At 48.1% G+C, this 16,911-nt stretch overlaps 1 protein-coding gene across 2 annotated transcripts; it reads right to left on the bottom strand.

Annotated features, from left to right (window-relative positions):
• Positions 1 to 848: 848 nt before the first annotated feature.
• Positions 849 to 15,905, bottom strand: TBC1D21 (TBC1 domain family member 21). Of its 2 annotated transcripts, XM_023193132.2 has the most exons (11): positions 15,680 to 15,905; positions 8,345 to 8,452; positions 8,104 to 8,207; positions 5,675 to 5,769; positions 5,029 to 5,139; positions 4,817 to 4,917; positions 3,737 to 3,833; positions 3,296 to 3,396; positions 2,164 to 2,280; positions 1,383 to 1,466; positions 849 to 993 (listed from the first exon to the last, which is right to left on the bottom strand). In XM_023193132.2, the coding sequence occupies exons 1-11, from the start codon at positions 15,737 to 15,739 to the stop codon at positions 961 to 963; spliced, it is 1,011 nt and encodes a 336-aa protein (XP_023048900.1). In that variant the 5' UTR covers positions 15,740 to 15,905; the 3' UTR covers positions 849 to 960. The 2 variants fall into 2 exon arrangements, with proteins under 2 accessions (XP_023048900.1, XP_023048901.1); XM_023193133.2 differs by lacking the exon at positions 8,345 to 8,452.
• Positions 15,906 to 16,911: the final 1,006 nt, after the last annotated feature.

The raw sequence follows: 16,911 nt of genomic DNA, 5'->3' as shown, positions 1-16,911 counted from the left end.
ACTTATAGTCACTGGGCAGGGCAGTGTGTATGTGTGTGCGTTTATGTGTGTGTGTGTGTGTTGCTGAGCAGCTCTGGGGACACACAGTCAGCCCCAAACCTTCTGTAATTTCAGCCTCTCTGGCCCATCTACATGTCTTCCCTCAGAGGGGCCAGCCAGAGCATAGGGCAGGCTGGGTAGGGGCTCAGGGCTGTGGCATAGCCCGGGGGAGCAGGTGTGATGCACCTTTTCCTCACGGAGCAACTGACTGCCTGGCCAAGGACAGTGTGCATTCTCAAAAAAGATTGATCAAGGCTGGAAAATAAAATGTAGCTTGAGGACACATTTACAGGCTGATAAATGAAGGCACAATTATGAGGGAGGCTTTGAAACCAGGAAGGGAATTGCCTGCTGGTCAGATATTTCTCCCTTCCAGGCTAGCCCCTTCCACAGACTAGCAGGGAATCTCTGGAAAAAATGACTTCATTGTGCGACTGATATGGGGGGACTCAGGGGAGCAGTGGGGGTGGGGTCAGAGTCCCAGGACCAGCCTTCCTCTCAGGACCTGAGTCCAGATGAATTAATCTTTATTAAATGTGCTCAATTTTGTCTTCCACGGGGGTCTGGAAATCTCTCAGACTTGGTTCTACTCTAACCATTTGTTTCCAGATGTGGATCCACCGCAGCCTTGGAAAACCCTCCACTGAGGAGGAGCCACTGACCCAGTCTGTTCCAGTAAGTACCCTCCCTAACCTCAGAACGTGTCTCTTAGCCGGCTAGCCTCTCTTCCTATCCTACGACCCTGTCTCAACCCTCACGTGCGTCCCAGCCCCTAAGGTCAAAGAAGACATAACACCCACCACAAACCATTATTCCAGAGGACTGTTTATATTGCAGCTGTTTTATCTACTCCCTCACTCCAGTGCCCCGACCTTCATCCTGCCCATCGAGGGCATCGGTCCACTGTGGGCTTTGGTGTCCTCAGAGGAAGAAATCCTTTAATGTCTGAGGAACCTAGGGAGGAGGCAGGTGGGAGGTGCACAGACATTGGTCTGTCACTTTCATTCTTCAGTTCTTCTAAGCAGCGACATTCTCCTGAGCCCCTGGGTGCCCAGACCCACTGGGATGGACACAGGGAACGGGGGGGATGAAGGCCATGCTGTCAAGTAGCACAGCCTGCTCAGGGAGGAAGGAGCTACATGTGCAAACAGAAAGAAGACCTTGAGGAGCAACATGCGTGGGTTGGTGGTACAGAATGCGGCACAGTCTGTGTCTCTGAAGTTGAATGTGCCTGCCATGGGCTGTGTTTGGGAGATCAGGGTAGGCTCCTTGGAGGAGGAGGAGAAGGAGGAGGAGGAGGAGGAGGAGGAGGAGGAACAGGACAAATCACTGGGGAAACTTACATCCTTCTGGATGAGCTCAGCATAAACCACGCAGGCAGCGGAGATCAGCTCATCAGCATCAAGGTCAATGAGGTTGTTGCAGGCCTGCGCGGGAGTGTGGGAGCTGTTGCGGGTGGGGCTGGGGCAAATGTCTCCCTGCACTCTTGGGCACAGGCAGCTGCCTGCAGCACCCAGGGAGGAAGGATGCTGCTCACAGCAGTCGCTGGGGACCACCTGACCTCTCCCCAGCCTGCTTGGCTCAATGCCTAAAATTTGATATTTGGGGGCAATGGTAAATGTTAGCTTTCATGTTATGCTCTAGGGAGTCCTGGGGTTCCACCAAGTGTCTTAGGGGCTTCGAAGGAGGACTTGGTTTATATTTGGGGTGCCACCTAAGATTTGTTTCTTCCAACAAAGACTTCAGTAGCTTTTTTAAAATGGTGGAAAACTCTAGGTCCTTCTGCTTCAGGAATATCCCAGGGCCACGGGGTTGACTGCAAGATGGTAGAGCTTAATGGTTAGGGAGTGTTCAAGGCCTCCGTTTCCTCATATGTTAACTAGGAGTGATGACGATGGTTAGAGCCTCTCTGTGTCAGGCTTGTGGTGAGGCTTAAATGAGCTAGTCTATTAAAAGCCCTTAGCACCGTAATCCGCACCTTAGCTCTCATTGCCCTTCCTGCCTGGTGGAAAAAGGTGGCACTGGTGCCCAGCACCCCGTGAGCCCCGGTCTTGCAGCTGGGGTGGGGTGGGGAGTCAGGACCTCCAGGAGCTGGGCTGGTGGCTTGCCCGAGGGTGCTCTCACCAGGAGGATGTCGTCCCCGCCCATGCTTTCCTGCAGCACCTGCTCCCGCACCATCTGTAGCATGCTGTAGGCCACCAGCACCTGGAAGTTCCTGCAGGGCTTCCCCGTCAGCAGAACCTGTGGGTCAGGGCGTCTCAGTCTGGGCCCTGTGGCCTGAGACTGCAGATGCCCTGAGGATGGTGAGGTACCCAGCAACCACGTGCCCCGGGTCAGCCATTCCTGGGTCTTGCTGCTGACTTGCTCACTCATTCATTCCTTCCTGCATTCACTCACTCATCCATTCACTCAGGCATGTGCTCACAGGTACCCCTGGCTCTAGGCATTGTGCTGTCTCCTGGGGGATTCAGAGATCGAGGCTTCAGGGAATTCATTAGATAGAGGAAAGGGAGGGAGGCAATGAGGGGTGGGAGATACTAGGAAACTGTCGAATTTGAGTGGGGTTTTGGCAAGCAAGGGTTGATGGGAATTAAATGACCCAAGGGTGTCACCAAAGGCCTGGGTGTGGTCATGGACTTGGGCATGGAGACCAGCCGGCCAAGAGGGAGGGACAGGCAGGTGGGAATAGATCTGTGGGACCCTACATGTCAGGTGGATGGTTGGGCTGGACTCTGCAGGCAGCAGCAGCCATGAGAGGGCAGTGATAGGTGGGCGTGGCATTCCTCAGGGGATTCATCTGCTGATGGCCCTGGGGATTGTGGTCACAGGACTACAGGTGTCCTTGGGGACCCACCTTCTGTGAGAGAGTTTCACAGGAGCAGCACTCTGGGGAAGGGGAAGGCCGGGGCTGGGGGGACAGCTGGGGAAGTGGAAGCGTGGGGAGGCCACCTGGGCAGGGAAGCAGGGAAGTGGAGCTGCAGGCCCAGGCTCCCACCGCACAGGCCAGAGGGCCCTCCTGTGTCAACTGCCCACAGAAGGCACAGCCAGTGAGGCCTTTGTGTTAAATGAACATATGGACAAAGTGATGCTCCAGCTTCCTCCAGCAAGATGGGATCAGGGTTGCTGACCCAACAAAACCCCAAAATACTGAACTCCATCCAAGCCAGAAGGAAAGGGGGATGCAAGGAAGACTTGCAGCTTCCACTCTGCCCGAGGGGTGGAGCCCAGCCTGATGATCCCCAGTTGGGCACCTCACCTCCCAGAGCCTCCAGACGTCATCAAAGGACTTGAAGGCACGTTGGAAGCAGAAGCAGAACCAGGGGAAGAGGGACTGCACAGCTCCTGCACCCTTCCCTTCTGTGGGGACAGAAGCCGAGGCTGTAGTCAGGGAAAACACACATGATGCAGCAAACACATGCAGATGAGGCCAAACTGTGGAGCCTGCAAAACACTTGGGAAATACAAAAAGCTTGCTGCCCCTTTTCCAGTTGCCCTGGGTGATGGTTTAGCGTCAACTTTCAACTGTCCAGACTCCAATCCCATCCAGATAACCCTCTTCCCAGGGCCTGGAGAGGCAATCAAATGACTCTGCTGCTCTCCAGCCCCCCATGATTAGGGGCTGACAGTTGGGTCTCAGCCCCTCTCCCATGCCTACCCTGGGGGGTGGGTGAGGTGGCAGGAGGTGGGAACCACTCACTTAGGTGCTCAGCAAACATGGGGTCCAGGAAGGTGATCAGGGTGCTGAGCATGTCTAGGTTCTTGCCCACGCCAATGTTGATGACACAGCTGTGTTCCTGCACACAACGGTGGGAGACAGACCGAGTCCTCCTCGGCCTCAGGGCACTGTAAGAGTCAACTCTGCTTCCCCCAGCTTCACTTCTGGAGGCTCTGTGTGTCTATCTGTGCGCTGGGCCCCCATGTCTCTACAAGTCTGTGTGTGTGTGCACGTATCTATGTCTGTGACTGTGATCTGTGTATGCAAGTTTGTCCGTATATGTTGTGCACCTCTGGGTGGCTGTGTAGAGTGTGTGTGTGTGTGTGTGTGTGTGTGTGTGTAGTAGAGATTCTCAACTGTGGCTCACAGTCTAGTGAGCCCAGTTGCCCAGTTCTTCCCTCACACAATAGTGTTGGGGCAGAGCCAACTGGGACAAGGGAAAGGCAGCAAGCACATTTGCAGGGATGGTGGGGTGGAGGGAGGGATGAGGGAGGATTCTGGGCAGCCTCTCGCAGATCATGAGGAAAGGCTTTCCAGGGAGGTGTTCCAGGGAGCTGCACCTTCAAAACCCCTCAACTTGGACTGTGAGGGAGTTCCTGGGGACTAATGAGTCTCCTGGTGTGCCTGGAATTCGGGTTATGTGAAGGGAACAGCCCTGAATAACTGGCTAAGGTTATTGGATTTTATTCTGGAGGCCACGGGGAGCCATTGAGGTAGGAGAGGTGAGAAGGGAGGAGAGCCATGCTTGGGGAAGAAAATGCCAGGAGAGGGTGCCATCCTTGGGCCTGGCGGATTCATGCTCTTTCAAGGTTTGTTGAGACGTGGACCCAGAGCTTTGCTCCATTCCCCTTCTCCACTTCAATGCCTCCCCGCCACCACTACTTTGAACCACTGGGTTTAGCATCACCCTCCCAGGCTCCTCTGAGACCCAGAAGACTGGAGGGAATGGTTGGGGTTGGAGGGAATGGCTGGGGCTGCCAATGCCTGCCCAGCCTCAAGAAGTTGTTTGGGGAGTAGTGGCAGGTGGAGAGGGGCGTCCCTGAGCTCAGGCCTTGCCCTCACCGTTTTCTGCAGGAAGAACTGGAAAAGCCAGAAGGTTTCGTGGTCGTGCTCCACCATCAGCTGGAAGAGCATCACCATCTCATGGAAGCCCTGCTGGTACTCTGTGGCAAAGAGGGGGTTGGAGAGGAGGGGCTGGGTGGGAGGGCCTGGACCCTTGGCTTAGGCTGGGCCAGGTCCCGGGAGGGCATTGACAAGGGGAGGCTGAGTCTCACCTGCCTGCGTGTTGCAGACGTAACTCAGGAGCAGGATCTTCTCTAGCCTCTTCTTGTCGATGAGGACGTTGCCCAGGGGGTCTTTGTCGTAGAGTTTCTGAATGTCATGTGCTAGGTTGGAAGCAAGGGGCAAGTGGGTGGCACCAGATCACATCCAGCAGGTCTATGGGTGAGTTTCTTCCCCTACCCCAATGGGCAGGCCCTAGGACATTCTAGAGGGTGAGGGAGCTGTGAAAGGTACATCAGCCCCTGCCAGGCTCAGTTCTTCACCACACCCTGAGCTGTCTGTGTTTCTTCCCACTTCTAACCCTTTGATGAGGCCATACCCTCGGCCAGGAATGTCCTCCCCCACCCTTCCTCTCTGTCCAGTTCAAATCCAACCTCATTCAAAGCCAAAGAAAGGAGAGAGGAAGACCAGGCAGCAGGAACATCATGCGCCCAGGGAAACATGGTATGGGGCATCTAGGGCCACACAGGAGAAACTGGTGGGGTGGATTAACCAAGATTCAGCTGGCAAAACTCCAGGCACAAGTCAAAGCAACTCCCAGGATCCTGGAGCCATACCTCCCTGGAAGTGACTGAGAAGGGGGCAGAGTTGGCTTCAAGCCCTCCCTCTGCCCAGCCCTTTCCACCCCACTTTGCTCACCAATGTTATTGCGAGTCTCTATGAAGTTCCGGTGCAGGTTTTCCAGAAGGGGCTGAATCTTCTCATACATTTGGCATAAGGCCTTGTAGTTCTTCCTGTGAGAACAGAACTGAGGCTGAACAAGGTGGCTCTCCTCTTCTGATAAGTGGAGAACGAGCAGCTGCAGCTACCTGTGATGCTCTCCCTCATCTCAACCTGTGCCACCCTAACTGTCCTCCAACGTGCACCTGGAGTGCAGAATGGAGATGGTTTAACCTCCTGGGCTCTGTACTCCAAACGCTGCACCTGAATCCTGGCTCTACACCTTAATAACTGGGTGTCTGCCACTGGGGGCAAGCCTTGGGGACATCGTTTTCCATCTCTAAGCCTCAGTTTCCCCATCTGTAGAATGGGCATAATACTGGCACCTGTGCCTAAGAATTGGAAGTGCTGAGTGAGGTGGTGTTTTGTCCTCATTATTAGAATATGATTAGTTGGTATCGCTGGCTGCCTGGTGGCCTCCAAAAAAACATATCCATGTCCTGACCCCTAGGACCTGTGAATGTAACCATAGGGGGAAAAGAGTCTTTGTAGATGTGATTAAGCTGAGAATCTCCAGATGAGATCCTTAACTTAAGACTTTCCAGGTGGACCCCAAATCCAATGACATGTGTTCTTATAACACACAGAGAGGAGAAGGCCTCACGACCACGGGGACAGGGAATGGAGTGAGGCACACCAGCTGAGGAACACTGGGAGCCACCAGAAGCTGGGAGGTAAGGAAGGGTTCTACCCTAGAGCCTTTGGAAGGAGCCAACACCTTGATTTTGGGCTTCCAGCTCCAGAACTGTGAGAGGACAGATTTCTGTTGTCGGAAGTCACCCAGTGTGTGGTACTTGCTAAGGCAGCCTCAGGAAATCAACACAGGTGGGCTCTTGTCAGAGCTCCCGAGCCTCTCTGAGCTCCCCAGCCCGGCCCTCACATCCCTGTCCCACCCTCGGTCACTCTGACTGGCCCCTGTGTGAATCTTTTCCACATCCTGTCTGGATGCTTCCTTGGGGCTGGGCCTAGCTCCTGCTTCAGGCTCCCAAACCGGTGAGTCCACCTCAGGCTACACTGTGATGCAGCCACAATCCAAACGAGTCCGATCCTCTGATGGGAAGATATTCAGCAGTGGAGTCAGTCTGACTCAGCCAGTGTGTACGGAGACCTCCCATGGACAGGCAAGGTCAGGAGAGGGCCCAAGACAAAGGCAAACTGGCGGCAGCCTCTGCCCTTGTTTGTATTCAACCTGGGAGGGAAGACACAGGCTCCAGTCTCACTACTGTGGAACCAAGTGCCCAGGGTCATGGAAGTGCAAGTCAAGGGGAGCATTTCTGTCAAAATCATAAAAGCTACTCATTCCTCCCCTGTGCAAGGTGCCTTACCTGTATTATCTGATTCAGCCCCCACAACCACTCTGTGAAATAAACTGTAACCCGAATTTTATGAAGGAAGAGACTGAGACTTCAGCGCTGAAGTTCTTGGGCAAGTTCACCCAGCGTGTAAATCAGAGTGCTGAAATTTGAACCCAGTTTCCAAATCCAAGACGGTCCAAGTTCAAAGCTAGTGTATTGTCCACTAAACCAAAGTGCCTCATCCCTGGCTCCCTTGGGAGATCTGGGAGGGTTTCTCGGAAGAGGTGCACTGGGCCTTGAAGGAAGGGTGCGCTTTTGATAGGCGGATGATAGAAATCCATTGTGGAGGGAGGAGAAAGGGTGAACCAAGGACAGAAGGGAGTGCAAATGTGGTCTGTGCTGGGGCAGGCGTGGGGCAGGAGCGGGCAAATGAGGAGTCAGTGAGGCCGTCAGTGTGGTTAGAATGTCAGGCTCTGGGGTAGTGTGCGATGTGGAGCTAGGATCAGGAAGTTTTTGGAAGAGATGTGCTATTTGAAACGTTACCAATTATACCACTGGGAGTGTTTCATCTAAGGACACAGGCAGCCCATACTGGGTTTTGTACCTTCCCCCTGGGTACTGGGAGGAAACACTGGACACAGGCGGGGAGTGGGGAGACTAGACCCAGGAGGCAGCTCAGCCATAGGGGGCAGGGAGGAGGTGGAGTTGGGGTGGCACCCAGGGAAGCGGGTGGCAGACTGTGTTCAAAGGCTGCTTCAGAGGGAGAATGCATAGACCCTAGGAAAGGATGGGACTTGGGGGCCCACGGGTGGGAGGAGTGGCTGGGACCAAGCCCATGCCTGGCAGTTGGTAGGCTGGTAAATGGAGCTCAGGGACAGAAGGCATTGGCATGAACTGGCCGCACCTCCTGTGTGCTGTGCCTGGGTCAGGAGGCATGGGGTTCCTCTCGGAATGAGAAGTTGCATGGGGGCAGAAGACAGTCTGCAGGCTGGGGAGGCAGCACCTGCCACCTGCAGGCCCCCTCCCATCCCAACAGGGTCTGGAGTGTTCTACCTCCTCACGCTGTCCACCGTGAGCCGCTCATCCTGGGAACTCTGCCATGAGAAGTAGCCCGTGAGGAACTTCCAGGCTTCAGTCCTCACGAAGGGGTGCAGACCCTGGGGTGGGGGGTGGGAGGTAGGGGTCATGGGCTCTTCGATGCCTACCGGAAGGGCTTCATCCAACGTCACACCTGCCCCCTGCCCGTCCATGCTCCCAGTTCCAGGGCAAGGCCAAGGGTAGCTTGGGGACCCACCCTTTCCAGGATGTTAACACAAATGAAGTCCCGTGACTTGGCCAAGTGGCCGTTCTCATCAAAGAAGCTGTCCCATTCTGTCTTGTCAATGGGTGGTTTTCTCTTCACCTGGCAAAAGCAGCAACCAGTTCCACCTTATGTTAGGAGCCTTCAGCTTTTAAGTGTGATTTTAAATAATATGTTCTGGACTTGGCGATATGAATCAAAGCACACAGCCTGACTTACTTCTGGAAATCTATCTTGCGGACATTACTGAAAATATATAGAAAAAATCCTGTATGCACAATAATTTTCATTGCACATTACTTACCAACATGAAAAATGCAAGCACTCCAAATGTTCTGCAATAAGGGGGTAGTTAAGTAAACTGTGGTTTATGTGCTCAATGGAATATTTTGAGGCATATAAATGTTGTTTACAAGAAATGAATAATAATCTGAAAAAATACAAATGTTAACAGAAAAAAGCAGAATACAGAATTGTGTATCTAGCATTTTCTCTATGTGCTATACTCTGTAGTACAACTATGGCACTCATAGTAATACCTCTCTATGTATTGTGTCTCTTATGTATTATAATAACACTCCGCATAATCTAATATATAATGCACTGACTACTATAAAGTTGTTAGAAAAAGACTGAAAAAATACAGAAAAAGTCCCCCCCACAACTAAAAACATCAGTGATTATCTTTGAGTGATAGGCAATAAGTACTTTTTATCCTTTTTCTTGTGTTCTCTTTGTTTTTTGTTTTTTGAGACAGTCTCACTCTGTTGCCAGGCTGGAGTGCAGTGGTGTGGTCTCAGGTCATTGCAACCTCCGCTTCCCGGATTCAAGCGATTCTCCTGCCTCAGCTTCCTGAGTAGCTGGGACTACAGGCATGCGCCACCAACCCAACTAATTTTTGTATTTTTAGTAGAGAGGGTGTTTCTCATGTTGGCCAGGATGGTCTTGATCTCTTGGCCTCAGGTAATCCACCTACCTCAGCCTCCCGAAGTGCTGGGATTACAGGCATTAGCCACCGCACCTGGCCTTTCCTGTATTTTTAAAATTTTCTATAATAATGTATACTGCTTTGATCATAGGAAAATATAAAGTAAGCATTAATTAGACACAGTTATGAGCTCCACTTTACCTTTCCTGGAAATGTAAAATGGTTCATTATGAGGGATGGTTTCTGCTTTTGATAAGGGAGTGTGTGTGTATGTGTGTGTGTGTTGTATATATCTGTGTGCTATGTGTATGTGCACGTGTGTGTGTGTGTATGTGTTGGAGAGAGGTGAGTGCACTGTATGCAAAGTAATTCAAAATGCTTATAAAATAATAACTAAGGTCAGATGCAGTGGTTCATACTTATAATCCCAGCACTTTGGGAGGCCAAGGCAGGTGGATCACTTGAGGTCAGTTCAAGACCAGCCTGGGCAACATGGTGAAACCCTGCCTCTACTAAAAATACAAAAACTAGCCAGGCATGGTGGTGCATGCCTGTAATCCTAGCTACTCAGGATGCTGAGGCAGGAGAATTAAGTGAACCCGACAGGCAGAGGTTGCAGTGAGCTGAGATCATACCACTGCACTCCAGACTGGGCAACAGAGCACATAATAATAATAATGTCTCTAATAATAATAACAACAACAACAACAACGACAACAAAACAACTAGGAGTGAGGGTTCCTATTGGAATAAGAGAAGATTCCTTTCTTCCTGGGATATTCCCCTCTACTGGAGAGAAGAATATCTTGAAATGACACATTACAGACGTAAAGATGTGCTGGTGGACAGAGCTGAGGAGACAGGTAAATATACACACTGCCAACTTCCCATTAGTATACATCTGAATATGTGACTCAAAATTAAATTTGCAAAGGATCTTCTGCAGGTTCAAGTTCTGATTCAGAGGGTTTGGGGTGGGGCCCAAGATGATGCATTTCTAACAAGCTCCTGAGTAACAGGTGATGCTGCTGGTCCACAAACCACATGAGTAGTAAAGTATTAGAAGGTAAAACAGGCCGGGCATGGTGGCTCACGCCTGTAATCCCAGCACTTTGGAAGGCCCAAGTGGGCAGATCACTTGAGGTCAGGAGTTCGAGACCAGTCTGGCCAACATGATAAAACTCCGTATCTACTAAAAAAAATACAAAAATTTGCCAGGTGTGGTGGTGGGGTGCCTGTAATCCCAGCTACTTGGGAGGCTGAAGCAGAAGAATCGCTTGAACCTGGGAGGCGGAGGTTGCAGTGAACCAAGATCGTGGTACTGTACTCCAGCCTGGGTGACAGAGCAAGGCTCCTTCTCAAATAAATAAATACATAAATAAATGAAGGCAAAGCAGCATTGTTAACTAAAAATAAGAGCCCACAGGCCCCAAATTGGGATAATTTCCACTAACTGTATGTTTGATGGAAATGGATTGAGAAACACATTTTTTAATAACTCGTGCATGCCCTGTCATCTGGACCAAAATAGGACATATGGGCCAAGAAGTTACAAATCTTGGTGTGGTCCTAACCCTGGGAAGCAGGGTCTGCCCTGATGTGTTCCCCACCTGCATAGACACTGCCACTCATCAGAGCGAGCTTTCTGCCCCTCTGACTGTCATCATGTTCTCCCAACCTACACTCATTCAGAAACTGCAACACTCAGCATGCAATGTGGCAGGAAGCAGAAGGGAACAGGCAAAGCTGGGCTGTGTCCCGGGATCCTTAACTATAAAAGGAAATGCTTTAACTTTAGAAATGCATTTCCATAAGGATTTTAGTCAATTTGTCCATTTCTATAATAAAGGCAGCTGTGATTCTGGTGGAGACTGCATTGAATCTGTAAGCCAGTTTGGGAGAACTGATGACACTATTGAGTCCTCTGACCCATGAACACAGTATATTTCTCCGTTTATGTAGGTCTTTTAAAATTTCTCTCAGCAGTGTCTTGTAGTTTTCAGTGTCTACGTCATTCATATATTTTGTCAAATTTATCCGTAAGTATTTTATATTTCAGATGCTACTATAAAAAGCATCATTTTAAAATTAAAATTTCTAATGGAAATACAATGTATTTTTACATATCGATCTTGTATTCCTACAACCTAGTAAAACTCACTTATTAGTCCTACTGGTTTTCTTGTGGATTCCATGGGATTTTTGACATAGACCAGGGGTCAGCAAGTTGTGATCCATGGGTCAAATGTGGCCTCCAATCTTTTTTCTAAATAAAGTTTTATTAGGACACAGCCACACTCACTCATTCATTTTTGTCTGTGGCTGCATTCATGCTATGATGGCAGAGTTGAGTAGCTGCAACAGAGATTGCATGGACACAAAGCCAAAAATTCTATTGTGACCATTGCAGAAAAAAATTGTCAACTCTGACACAGATGAGCATGTTCATCTGTGAATAAAGGCAGTTTAACTTCTTCCTTTCAAGTATGGATAACTTTTATTTATTTTTTCTTGTTTTACCGCACTGGCTAGAACTCAAGTGCAACGTTGAATAAAAGTGGTGAGAGAAGACATTCTTGCTTTGTTCCTAATCTTAGAGGAGCGGCATTCAGGCTTTCACAATTCAGTATAATGTGAACTCTAGGCTTCCTACAGATGCCTTTTATCAGGTTGAAGACAGTCCCTTCCCATTCTAGCATGCTGAGAGTTTTTAATTAGGAATGGATGTTGGATTTTGTCAAATAGTGTTCTATATCTATTGAAATGGTCATATGGCTTTTCGCTTTTGAGTTTGTTAGGATGGCAAATTACACTGAATAATTTTGAATGGTAAATAAGCCTTGCATTCCTGGGATGAGCCCCACTTGGTGATGATGTGCTATGCTTTTTATACATTGTTGGATTCTATTTGCTAAAATTTTATTTAGAATTTTTGCATCCATGTTCACAAGAATCATTTGCCTGTGAGTTTCTTTTCTTGTAATATCTCTAATTTTGGTATCAGGGTAATGTGGCCTCATAGAATGAGTAGGGATGTGCTTCTTTTTTTTTTTTTTTTTTTTTTTAGTTTTCTGGAAGTGTTTGCATAAAATTGGTATCATTTCTTTTTAAAATATTTGGTAGAACCAGCGAAGTCATCTGGGCTAAGGTTTTCTTTGTGGGAAAGTTTTTAAGTACAGATTTCATTTCTTTATTAGATATTAGGATGGAGTCAAAAGAAATTGCTTTATTTTTGACTTTAAACACTAGAAATTTAAAGGAACAGGACATCTTCCTTCTAACTCACTTTAAAAAATAAAAGCAAACAATACAGGAAACAATAGGGAATTAATAAAAGTATAAAGCATAAAAATGATAGAAATCCAAAGAAATTAATTATGAAAATAAATGCATTACATTCTCTTATTAGCTGTAAACATTAAAAAGCAATTGATGATGTGCCAGACACTGTTCTAAGCACTTTATATATATCAACCCATTTAATCTTCACAAGTATCTATGAGGTGGTATAGTTCTTGCACTGTTTTACAGATTAGGGAACTGAAGCCATATGAGGGTTAATTAGCATATCTGAGATCACACAGAAAGTATCAGAGCTGAAGTTTGAACCCAAAGCTGTTTGATGCAAAAGTCAGAGGCTTAACCCTAATGCCATGCTGGGAGTGGGAGGGGCAGTGGGAAGGAATTAAAAGGCAAGGATTTTCCACTCAAATAAAAAATATGTATCTTACGTAAGCTGTGAACAAAAGAAATACCTTAAAATCAAATGTCCTACAATGATTAAAAAATAAAGGTATGAAAAAATGTCAAACACAATGGAGAGGTAATATTGAAATTAAAGTAATATGCACAGCACACCATAACAAAACATACAGCATCAACACAACAAGGCAGAAATAATTAGAAACATCATAAGAAGACACCTGTTGAGTATTCATAGACTTTGCATTTCTAAACCTCTACCTGCAACAATTGGCCATCTGTCTACTTTGCCATGGTTGAATTTGTTTATAAAAAGTCACTGCTTCTTCCTTCTAGGAAACTTCATTTGTCTATACCCACCAGTTTCCTGTATCTCTCCAAACCTCAGCAAACTATAGGCCACCCAAAAGACTATCTAAGACACTTGCTAGTAAGCCAAGGACCAGAACAAGAAGGCTGTTGACCCGTAGAAGGCCAAGGGGGAAATGTCACTTAGAAGCCCCCTGTCTACATGCTCACCACCTACCTGCCTATGCTGGAAATCAGAGAATGTGTATCTAGGCTCCTTTAACATGATGGAGATTGTCAACACAGTGGCTTCTCAAATCAACCTTCATCTTCCCATATTCCTCTGTTCTTTGCTCAACCAACCTATTAACACCCTTTCCCATTATACTGGATATAATGAGCTGGTAATACAGGAGGGGAAGGATGCAGTTTGCGAGGGGCTGGCTACCTCCAGCTCTGCAATGGTGCCTTTCCTAGTCTCCTGGGAAGCATAGTGCTAGATAGAGCAGCTGTGGAAATCTCTCACCTTCAGGGTGTGTCTAGGCAGGTTAAAGCTCTACATCAGCAAATCTGAGGAAGCCTTGACCATTCTTCCCCTGGGGAAGGGGACCAGAAGTGGGAGCCCTAAGTGGCTCAGCCCCTCTAAAAGTTTCCTGCTGCTAGAGGCCTTGGCTTCAGGCATAAATCTCTCCCTACTGCATCACTGGGTTAGGGCTTTTCTCCCTTATTTTCAGTAAAATAAGAAAGCCTTTGGAGGACAAGAAAAACTTTTTATGAGGGTTTTGATGCCAAGTTTCTCTGAATACTCATAGCCAAAGAGCCTCCAAAAAAGCCCAGGGAAGGTCATTGACTTTGCTTAAGGTTCCTTCCCTCCCCCCCCCCCCCCCCTCCCTCTTTCCTCTTTTCTTTCTCCTTTTTTTTTTTTTCTTTTTTTTTTTTTTTTTTGGTGGCGTCTCGCTCTGTCACCCAGGCTGGAGTGCAGTGGCACAATCTCGGCTCACCGCAACCTCCACCTCCTTGGTTCAAGAGATTCTCCTGCCTCAGTCTTTTAAGTAAGTGGGATTACAGGGCTCACCACCACGCCTGGCTAATTTTTTGTGTTTTTTTAATAGAGACAGGGTTTCACCATATTGGCCAGGCTGATCTTGAACTCATGACCTCAGGTGATCCGCCCACTTTGGCCTCCCAAAGTGCTAGAATTACATGCATGAGCCACTGCACCCGGACAAGGTTCTCTTTTCTACTCCAGTTCACCTGAGGACAAGATACACTCCCAACCATAACAGGGAGTCCCCACTTCAGCAATTATTACCAAACCAGGTGTGGAGGGTGTATCATCAGTACAGCACAGTGATGAAGAAAATGGTTTTAAACAGTGGTTCTCAAAGCTAATTGTGCATCAGAGTCCCCTGGAGGGATGAGTTACAAAAAACACAGATCTCTGGGCTTCATCTCAAGTTTCTTGTTCAGAAGATCTGGGGCCCAAGAGTCTGCATTCTTTCCCAGTTGGTGCTAATGCGGCAGGTTTGGGTGCCACACTTTGAGAATACTGATTTTTGCACCCCACCTGTCTGGGTCTAAATACAAGTTAAGCCACTTACAAGCTGTGTGACTGTGGGCAAGTGACAAAGTCTCTGTGGCTCCATTTTCTCATTTATAAAAGGAAGACAACAGCATTATTCACCTCATAGAGTTGTGATGAGAATGAATGACTATAAATAAAGCATTTAGAACAGTCATCGTATATAATAAATGCTATGTGACAGTTTATTTTATTAGCCTTCTCTAAGCTCAGAGAAATGAGAAAGATATAAAGAAAATTTAAAGCAAGGTGATAATTTGCAATAAAGCAAGAACATTTAAAATTCAGGGACGGGGTGTCCATTTTGCATTTTTATGTATCACTCTCTTAATCACTATGATTAATGAGACTTGAGATTGGTTAAAGTTATTGTAATTAGTTATGATTTTGAAAAAATACTGTGTGGAAAATGTTTATGACTGAAGCCGACTTCTAACAAATAGCTGTATCTTGTAAACTGGGTTTAGAACTACCTACTAACAAAAGCATTACTGCCACCTGGTGGCCGTATACCAAAATTGTTGGCAAAAAGCGCTGATGAATATCTATCAGCATCTTCAGGGACGCACTTGCAAACCTACACAACTCAATAAAGGTAGAATAGCACATATGGGGAGAACGTTTTCCTGGCTTGGAAAGAAGGTGAAAGGGTGCTTGGATGTCTCAGTCCTGTTCTTGGGCTGATGGTAAGAGTAAGGTACAACCGCCCTTGCTCCACCTTCTATGTTAGCTCAGGGTTCTAGCTTTTCCCACCCTGCGGGGGAAAACGGTCCCAGTGTCAACCAGAGGCTGGGGAGGGAGGCACTCAGAACTGATGAAGAACACGTACCAGGATGAAGGAGGCTGACTGTCTGGCAGAGAGGCTGTTTTCAGGAGAGAGAGTGGTCATGGCCTCTGCTGTCTTCCAAACAGCCTCTGATCAGAACTCACTTGGAGCCCTAGTGATGCTTAATCAGCAGAGGAATGTGATCTTCCTTTTCGGAGATGGGTTGCATTCCCAGGAGGAATTGGCTGCTCCTGACCTCCCACACTGGAACAGAGCCGGCCAGCGGTGTGTCACAAGGCCCCCGGAACCCTCATCACAATGACCTGGAAGACAGGAGCACCCACCTTTAGAGATGAGACACAAGCAGGAGAGGAGGGATTAAAGCTGCTAGTTACGGGGGAAAAAAAAAAAAAAAAAAAAAAGCAAAACTGCAGTACACGCAGTGGAGGTGGGATTCAGAGGACATGGGGATCAGTGTGGGCTATGCTGGTCAAGGAGGGCTTCTAGGGAGAGGTGGGCCATGAAGCCTTGCTCTCTATCTCTGACTCTTCCTCTGGACTCTCTTAGCTGGACTCCCTCCCTGTTCCACCAGACCAGTGCCCAAAGTTGGAGAATAACTAGAAACCAGGCTTCAGATGTCTTGGGTACCAGTTACAAAGATTCAGAATCATTATGTTAGGGCTGGGGCCTGGGGGGCTGGGGAATGTTTTTGATATGCCTCCTGGGGTGACTCAGCTTCAGCATTGGAATGGTAGCTTCTGGGGTGGAGATCAGTTTTATTTAGCTTTTTATCCAGAGCACTTAGGATCGTGCCTGAGTAGCTGAGTTAATGATTTAATTGAATGGGAGAATAAATGAAGCTGTTTTAGACCTCATCTCACTTCCCTCTCTGTATGTATGACAGAGATTTGTGCATGTCTCTTATCACCTCCTACCCTGAGTTCCTTTAGGTCAGGGTCAATATCAGATTCTTCTGCGGTTCCCTCTCCCGATGCCAACTTGGTATGTGCTCAATATTTGTTGCATGGATCCAAGGAGTTGGCTTTGCTTGTCTCCAGCATCACTGTTCTCCACCTTAAGCATTGCTTGCTCTTCTACTCAGGTCCCATCTGGCTCTAAAGCATCCTTAGTCATTAGAAGACGACAGTAATTAGACCAACCAAATTGGAATCAGGAGCTGGGAGTTGGAATTTGGACTCTGACCTCAAATTTGGATGCTCCTGGCTTCTAAGCTACAGATTCCCCAGACATGAAATCAGAATACAGTCAACCTCTGGCTTTCACCTCCTTATTAA

The sequence above is a fragment of the Piliocolobus tephrosceles genome, chromosome 6 (assembly GCF_002776525.5).
Source record: "Piliocolobus tephrosceles isolate RC106 chromosome 6, ASM277652v3, whole genome shotgun sequence".
In the NCBI taxonomy this organism is placed as follows: domain Eukaryota; kingdom Metazoa; phylum Chordata; class Mammalia; order Primates; family Cercopithecidae; genus Piliocolobus; species Piliocolobus tephrosceles.
This window is presented reverse-complemented; position numbering and strand designations above follow the sequence as displayed.